General features: G+C 57.1%; 1 protein-coding gene and 1 long non-coding RNA gene across 3 annotated transcripts in view; one reads left to right on the plus strand and one right to left on the minus strand.

The window, feature by feature from the left end:
• The first annotated feature begins 1,294 nt into the window (after window positions 1-1,294).
• Window positions 1,295-8,149, plus strand: part of LOC110572381 — a 12,906-nt gene continuing 6,051 nt past the window's right edge. Inside the window, exons 1-2 of the long non-coding RNA XR_002479855.1 lie at window positions 1,295-1,441; window positions 7,783-7,997. This is a non-coding gene — a long non-coding RNA (uncharacterized LOC110572381). The remainder of the gene's footprint in view (window positions 1,442-7,782; window positions 7,998-8,149) is intronic.
• The window catches only part of RHCG (Rh family C glycoprotein), a 22,447-nt gene continuing 16,699 nt past the window's right edge, over window positions 2,402-8,149 (minus strand). The window contains exons 6-11 of one of the 2 annotated variants that reach the window (XM_021680665.2): window positions 7,370-7,507; window positions 7,035-7,171; window positions 6,605-6,729; window positions 6,313-6,386; window positions 3,692-3,784; window positions 2,402-2,850 (exon numbers count right to left, since the gene is read on the minus strand). In XM_021680665.2, the coding sequence (XP_021536340.1) occupies window positions 3,716-3,784; window positions 6,313-6,386; window positions 6,605-6,729; window positions 7,035-7,171; window positions 7,370-7,507 (543 nt within the window). In that variant the 3' untranslated portion in view covers window positions 2,402-2,850; window positions 3,692-3,715. The remainder of the gene's footprint in view (window positions 2,851-3,691; window positions 3,785-6,312; window positions 6,387-6,604; window positions 6,730-7,034; window positions 7,172-7,369; window positions 7,508-8,149) is intronic. The other variant, XM_021680666.2, reaches the window with a different exon arrangement.

Raw genomic sequence — 8,149 nt, forward strand, 5'->3', positions numbered from 1 at the left:
ACTCAGCCCTCCACAGCCACTTTGTAGCTCTTAATCCCCGAGGCTCAGCCACAATGGCTCCTTTTCCCATACTTGTTCTTGCAGGCCCCAGCCTGGCCTCCCACCCCAAATGGAGTCCCCCCACCCCCGGGCAGCAGCTTAAGATGAGGGTGGGGTGGGGGGTAAATCTGGGGCCAAGGCAGAAGGGGACAGAAGATGGGGCTAGCTGACCACGCGGCCCCCAGGAGGAGCAAGTTGGGCCTGAGCCGGTAGGGAACTTGCCTAGGGCCCTCGTGGGTGACCCCCCCCAGCCTGCTACACCCCCATACTTCACGGCCCGCAGCCTGGAGGCCCTGAGAAGTGTTTTCTCCACTTAGGAACCTCACTGTCTTCTCAGACTGTCCGGAAGCCCTTCATGTGGCTGGGCCAGAGAGCAGAGAACCTGGAGCCCAGTTTGAGACGTTGGAATCACAGGGACCCGGGCCCCAGTCTCACCCTAGCACCATCTTTAATAACCCTGTGACCTCGGAAGGGTTACTTATCGCCTCTGGGCCGCAGTCTCCCCACCTGTGAGATGGGTCTGATACAAGCTTTCTGTCAGGGTGGCTGAGAGGTTCAAGAGCAGAGGGGCTTCAGGCACTCAGTAGAGCGCCGGACACACAACTGCCATCAATGCATCACGGGTGAGCCAAGGCCAGGAGGAAACCCGGGGTGCAAACACAGGTGGGGGAACAGTCTCTGTGCACCCCTGCAGCCCTGCTGGAAACGTGAGGCTCTGCAGTGCCGGGGCGGGGGGAGGGGGGGCCCTGCTGTTCAGGACAAGGCCTCGCAGGCGCCAACAATTTTTAGATCTGATCCCTGATCACCAGACGAGCCGCAGAGCGAATCTGGGCAACAAGGTCTAGACCTAGGTCGCTCCCTGCATAGGGCCCCGGGCACGGGCCCCCAGGGCAGCCTCGACAGTGTCCTGAGGCGCCCGACCGACCTCTGCCCTCGGTGCCCTCCCCGCACAGCCCCCAGGACCCAGGTCGGGTAATGGGGTGGGGGGGGAGGAGGGGTCCCGCCCCCGCCCCTCAGAGGCCAGTGCTGCGCGGGGTCTGGCCCCGCGAGCGGACCGCGGGCGGGCTCCTCGGGCCGGCTCTGGGAGGGTCTCCCCCGGCGCGCCCGCGCCCCCGTCCCCGCGCACAGGCCCCTCCCCGGCCCTCGTGGGCGTGCCGCTGGGCGGGGCCGCCGGGCCGGGGGCGGGCGGCTGGGGCTGGGCTCCACGGAAATCAAAGCCGCCGCTCCCCTCCTCGCCACGCCGCACCCCTGCCGCGCCGCCGCGCACCTCCTCCTTTGTCACAATGTTTTTCAATCCGGTGAAGCAAACTGTCCAATTAGAGCCGGGGCCTCCAGCTTCCATCTTTGCCGACGTTTAATTAACATGCTCCTCTTGGCAGCTGCTGACAAGTTCCAGAAACAGGTTGTAAAGGGTTTTTGTCTTTACCCAGCATGGAAAATGAGGGGTGTTACATCGGGGGGAACATGAATAGGTTGCATTTCATCTCCCTCCTCCCCTCCTTCCCCCCCACCCCCTCCCGGCACGGAGAATGAAGGCCTGAGTGTGTATGTATGTGTGAATTGTGAGGGGGGGCGGGGAGGGCGGATTTGGAGGCAGGAGAGACCTTCTCCTCCCTCTCCCCTCACCCCTTCTTCCCTGGAGTCTTTGCTCCACAAAGGATCTGGATTCTGCTGCTTCTTCGCCAGCTGGCACACTTTCGCCTCGCGTCTCTTTTAGCCATACCAAACCTCGCCATGTTGATTCCTATCTCTGGGTCTCTGCCTGTGCCATCCTTCTGGTAAACTCCTATTCAGCCTCCAAAACCCTGCTCTAGTGACCTGCTCTGGGAAGCCCCCTGGGCATCCGGCGGCTGTCAAAGTTCAGGGTGGACCCCAGCTAGACTGTGAGCCCCCTAAGGGTAGGAAGTGTTAATCTGCCCAGGGTGGTGGCTGGCCGCAGGAAGTGGGGAGAGCTAAACTGCTGAAAACTTCTCCCACTGTGGAGGGAGGGAAGGGTTGGGGTCGGGGGACTGGCCCGAAGGAGCCTTCCCCCCTATTCTCCCACCCTGCCTGAGTGCCCTCGAACGGGAGCAGGGTCACATGAAGGGCATGGTAAACATGGCAGTTTTCATCATGGGTGTGTTTCTGGGATGGTTGATGTGAAGTCAGGAAGGGCCTTGGAGAGAGGCCCCAGCCCAGAAGCTGAGCCTGGGAGGGGGACCCAAACTGGGGCAGCCTTCATCACCCCAAATTCTTCCTCTTCAACCTGGGATGATTTCCCTTGCCTTGTGCGTTGGTGTGGGAGATCAGGACTGGGGCAGGAGGCCAGGCCTCTCAAGTCCTTTTCTCGCTCAGATTGGCCCTGTTGGAGCATTCACACCCATTCTACAAAGAACACCAAGAACGTTTATTCACGGAGGCCACCATCTGCACGGCACAGAGTGGTCTGGGGGACGCAGGGAGCAAGGGAGGTGCTGGCCGAGGGGCAGGCAGGGAGTGGAGGAGCCCAGCAGTTGGTGGCTGGCAGCTGCGTTGTCTCCTAGGAGGGCTCGGGTCCACTGCCAGCTCCCAGCCCCACTCCTGCCTGCTTTTCCCAGGATGTGGCCACCAAGAGCCCTGGAGGCAGGCCTCCTGCAGCCAGAGCCTGGCTTGGATGCCCACTTTGTCTATAGCTCTTCCTCCTCTATTCTCAGGCAGGCCCCCTGGGATGAAGGGGAAGGAAAGAGAGGCACCCTGGGCCAGGCCAGTAGGTGGGGTGCTGCTCGCCTTGCTCTTGTGTTCCCAGCTTGGTCAGCACCGCTCCTTTGGGAGCGCCGGGACAGTCTGTGGAGCCTGCAGGGAGAGAGCCAAGAGCAGCGGGCCACTGTGGGGTCCTGCTATAGCCCCTTGGGCACATTTACCTTTTCCGGACAGGGTGGGCATCAGAGGCAAGGGGTCCCAGCCTCGCTCTTCTCTATCCTGCAACCCCAGCATCCTCTCCTGCCACATCACTCAGCCTTTTGCCCCAGACACAGCTCTTTCCAAGCTCTGTCCTCCAAGGGGATCAAACAGCCCTACTGAGTGTAAAGGTAATGACCTGCAAGGATCCCATGCCCTCCACTTGCACTGTGTAGCCTCGAAGAGTCTGAACTTCTCTGAGCCTTAATTTTCTCATCTGTTAGAAAGAGGGAAGTAGTTGCACCTGTCGTGTCGAGCTCTCTGGAGGGTGAGATGCAAAAGGCGGGGCTTGGTGCATTCCACAGAGGAGCAAGGAAAGGTGAGCTGATGGGAAGAAGAAAGGAGACAGAGAGAAGGAAGGAAGAACAAGCCTGAGCTGATCCACTGAATAGAGCCAGACCTGTCATTTCCACTTTTATAGATGAGGAAATTGAGGCTCCGTCTGTGGGTGAGGAGATCCTCAAAATCACAACCAGTAAGCAGCAAAGCCAAGTGTGTAGCCAGGTCACCTTCTATACATTCCTTCTAGTTCAGAGCGCCTTCCATACTCCTGTGCCTGTCCCGGCTTGCAAGGAGTGTGACTCTGAGGCCGCCAACCCCCGCGTGCCCACTCCAATCCAGGCAGGAGGTGTGGAAGCTCACATCCTCATTTCTTGATGCTTTCTTTTTGCCCCTTTGCTGGTGGCATCCAATTCCCAGAGCTGGGCCCCCACTGGGAGAACCTGCCCGTGCTCACCTGCTTCTCACCTGCCCTGGGAGTTTAAGGTTCTGAGGGCTTGAGGGTAGAGTCCTCAGGGTGCAAGACCGTGCTCTTTGGCTCCTCAGGCATCTGCAGAGAGAGGAGGACAGCTCAAAGGGCCTTGTCCCAGGCCAGGCGGATGGGTGTCCCTGGTAGAACTACAACAGCCTGGACAAGTCTGGAGCAGCGTATGCTGTGTGGCGGGCGCCACCTCGTGATCACTGTGCAGAGCGCATGCAGAGAAGCAGGGCAGTCCACACCGGTATCATGCCCTCTACAGCAGGTTAGCCACTGTCCAGGGTGCTGGGGCACTGCAACGACGAGACGGGGTCCTTGCCCCACTTAGAGCAACGGGAGAGCGTTCAGGTGACGGGCACAGTGACAATATGAGCTGTAGGGCGCCTGGGTGGCTCAGATGGTTAAGCGTCTGCCTTTGGCTCAGGTCATGATCCCAGGGTCCTGGGATCGAGCCCCACATCGGGCTCCCAGCTCAGCGGGGAGCCTGCTTCTCCCTCTGACCCTCTCCCCTCTCATGCTGTTTCTCTCGCTCGCTCTCTAAAAAAAAATAAATAAAATCTTAAAAAAAAAAAGAGCTGTAAATGCACACGAGAGGCTGATAACCTGCCTGGAGGGGTGGGATTCCGGTTGTGCTGAATGAACCCACTTTTGAAAGATGAGTAGTGTGCCAGGGAGAGGCCGCATGGCAAGCTCCCTGAACAGCAGGAAGGTCCCAAAGTGAGGTGGGGTGAGATGTAGGGGAGGCCGGAAATGGATGGGTAGCTGGAGTGGGGGTGTTAGGGGGGGATCAGTCTTGCCTTGGCTTCAAGGCTTAGATTTGATCTTAAAGACGGCCTCAACTGAGGTCCAGGGGAGCATCTGTCTCACCCCGTCCTCTGGAAAGCCACCTCATCTCCCAGGTAAACCACCCAGAGGCCTGGGGCTGAGGGGATGGCCTGATGGTGGCTCACTTCCACTGACACAGAATTAGATTTCAAAACCGAGCATTGCTGAAGGGTATTCAGCAGATAGAAGGTGTGAACTTAGAATAAATTATAAAGATCAAAACAGAACCAAGAGTGAACTTCTTTGTATGGGAATTGGTAAGTTTTTTTAGTGTATTTCATTAGCGGTAAATCCATGTGATTTCTAATTGTGGTGTCTAAAATAGTTTAAGTTCTGACTTTAAATATGGAATGAAATAATGCTGCTAAAAAAAGAAAGTTTATTAAGAATGTAATAACACAGAATAATTTTTACGATAGAGAGAGAGAGAGAGAGAGAGAGAGAGAGCAGAATCCCAAATTGGGCATATGATCTTCGCTAAGAAAAATCTGGGCGGATTAAAAAAAAAAAAAAAAACACTGGAGGGACATATACCCAAACTATTAGCAGCGCTTGAATTAGGGTGATGGGATTTCTTTCTAATTTTCTCTATTTCCAGATTTCTCTTAATGGGCTTCTATTCATTTTATAATAAAAAGATAGTTTAAAGAGAATGAATTCAAAAGCGTTATTAGTTATGTATATGAGATTGGCTTATAGCGGACATCAGTGAAAATTACCCAGAAAACTTTCTGGTGTGGTTTTAAAAATACAGAGCCAAATGAAAGGCGGTGATGAGCAGACCCGTGTCTCAGGGACCACAGACACAGGTTAGGTCCTGCCCCCTGTCATGAGGGGAAATGCAGGTGGCTGTCATCCCCCTCCATCTAATGCAGGTAAACACCTGCAACAAGGATTCGTCGGGAGGGAGCCCTGCCTGAAGTCACAGAGAGCCCAAATTGTGGCATGTTTTTAAAGAAACAGAGTTTTGTGACATCCTACTACTTTCAGCTTCTAGAACAATGTTTCTCAAGTTGGGTTTCTGTACCCATACTCTCTGGATGCTGAAAGCAATGGAATGTCGCTCAGTTTTCTGGACCAGAATCAGCTGGGAACTTGTTCCCAAGAGGAGGCCCTACTCAATTACAGTTCTGGGCTGGCACCTGGGAAGCTGCATTTTTACAAGGTCTCCGGTGGTTCTTATGGAGTCTGAAGCTGAACACCACAGTGTGGTTCTTAATCTGGGCTACATTTGGATTTACCTGGGGAAGCTTTAAAAAAAAAAAAAAAAAACCCAAAAAACTCATAACGTCCAGGTCCTAACCCCAGACCGATGAACTCCAAGCCTCTAGAGCTGAGGCCTGGGCTCCGAGTGTCTTTAAGGCTCCCCAGGTGATTTCAATGCACGTGGAAGGGCTGTGGTTCTCAGAGGCGGGTGTAGTTTTCATCAGAATCACGTGGAGGGCTTGTTGAAACACAGTGCTGGGGCCCACCCCTGAATTTTGGATTCAGGAGATCTGGGTGGGACTCAAGAACTTGTATTCCTAACACGTTCCCAGGTGCTGCTGGTGCTGGGGAGCACAGGGGACCACACTTTGGGAAGTACTGCTCTAGAATAAAGCCTTCGGCCCCCAAGAGACACACAGCCTCTGGATGGAGGAGCAGGGTGGTGCAGGCTCTGTCCCCAACCCTCAGCTTCCGGTCCCTCGGGGGCCCCAGCTCGGCTGATGTGGGCAGGGTCTGTGGAGAAGGGACGCAACTCCCTTTGTGCAGGGGAACAAGGCCCTGGAACTCACCTCCCAGTAGACCGAATCCTCAAAGCAGTTCTCGTCAGCGGGTTGCCCCCAGAATGGCAACTTCAAAATAATCCCTAAAGAAAGTTGGGGGTCACACAAGGTCAGGAACCACTTCTTCTCAGTCTACCCAGCCCTTCTCCTTAGCTGGGAAGCATTCCCCCCCCCCACACCCCAGTCCCACAGCCACAAGAGCATGGGATTCCTGGGGGCTCTGGGCTGACCTCTGGTACATGCTCTTGGGTCCCCCATCCACAGCGGCCCCAACTTCTCTGGCCCAGCCACTTCCACTCACCCACGATGATGCCGCCCACCAGGGCCATGGCCAGGGACACAAAGAGACCAGCAGCCTGAAACTTGCCCTGCATGCTTGCGTTCCAGTTAGTCTTGAAACCGTCAAAGCCAAAGGCAACGGCTAACCTGGGGTGGAGATCAGGGGCAGGTCAGGGCTCCGCAGAGAGGCCAAGAAAGCACTTGCTGTCGCCCCACAAATGTGAGCAGGCACCAAGGCTCTGAGCCTTCCCGTGTGCACTGGACAGATCAGACGGTCCCTAAGGCTTTTGAGGAAGGACAGAGGTTGGGGAGAGAGGCCTATGGATGGTGGTTCAGATTGGGGTAGGCTAGGAATACAGACAGTATGTTGGACCCCAGAGGAACAGCAGGAAGAAGGAATGGAGAGAAGGAACGAGGGAGCTCAGGCTCCCCTGCCCCTCCTCCACACCTACCCGTTTACTCCATACACATCACTGGTGGCACAGGACGCCGTCACGGCCCCCACGATGGCGCCGATGATGCCGGGAATGCCATGCAGGTTGTGAATGCCGCATGTGTCCTGGATCCGCAGCCGGGCCTCCAGAAACGGCTGGACAGGGGAGACGGCTGTTACTCAGACCCTGCGCAGTGGCAGGGGTGTGGGCAGGCCAGGATTCTGGAGGCCCCAAATACACGGAAACCCATTATCCTCCAGCCCCCAGGCCCTTCCCTAGGGACCCCCCCTCCTGTCAGGAACACAGAGAGCCCAAGATTCTCCAGCCCTCAGCCCCTGGCCTGGGGTCCTCACCGTCAGGTACACAAAACCCAGGGTGGAGACAATGCCGCAGATGAAGCCAACGATGAGGGAGCCATAAGGCATGAGCATCATTTCAGCGGCCGTCCCCACGGCCACCCCTCCTGCGAGCGTGGCGTTCTGGATGTGCACCTGGGTAGGGCGGGCGGGGCGGGCCGGAGCTCAGTCCTCTCCCAGAGCCCGCAAAGCTCGCCGTGGCGGGGGGGGGGGGGGCTGCCGGCGCTGGGAGGCAGGGTTGACCCCCCAGGGCACCTCGCGAGCCCGCAGACCCCACCCGGGCCCCGCTCCTGTGCTCTCTGCACATTGGGCGCCCACACCAGCGGGCTGGCCATTGTCCATGGCCACCAATCGGCGTACTTGCGTTGGGGTGGGTGAGCCCCCTTGACACGTCTGCACGTTCCCTCTAGCTCCGTGTGCGCAGGTGCGCATGTCTCCTGGTCTCTACGCTCACGTCTGCTGACGTCAGGCACCTGCGAGGCCCTACACGTGCGCAAACACCCCTGCCGGGGTCTGTGGGCCTGCAAGAGCACCAGCTGACCCCCTCTGAGGGCCGACCTGCACCCGGTACCGTGCTGCCCGCTGCGGGGAGGATTTCTGTCCGTCTCCACAGCAAGCCCAGGAGGTATGGACAGTTATCTTTGGATGTTTGCAGAGGAGGAAATTGAGGTGCAGGGAGACCACACAGCTAGCAAGAGGCAGCAAGGTGTCTTGATCCGGGTCTGTGTGGAGCCAGGGCCCCTGACCTTGACCCTGTTCTGTGTCCTTGTCGGCGTG

The sequence above is a fragment of the Neomonachus schauinslandi genome, chromosome 9 (assembly GCF_002201575.2).
Source record: "Neomonachus schauinslandi chromosome 9, ASM220157v2, whole genome shotgun sequence".
Classification (NCBI taxonomy): Eukaryota; Metazoa; Chordata; class Mammalia; order Carnivora; family Phocidae; genus Neomonachus; species Neomonachus schauinslandi.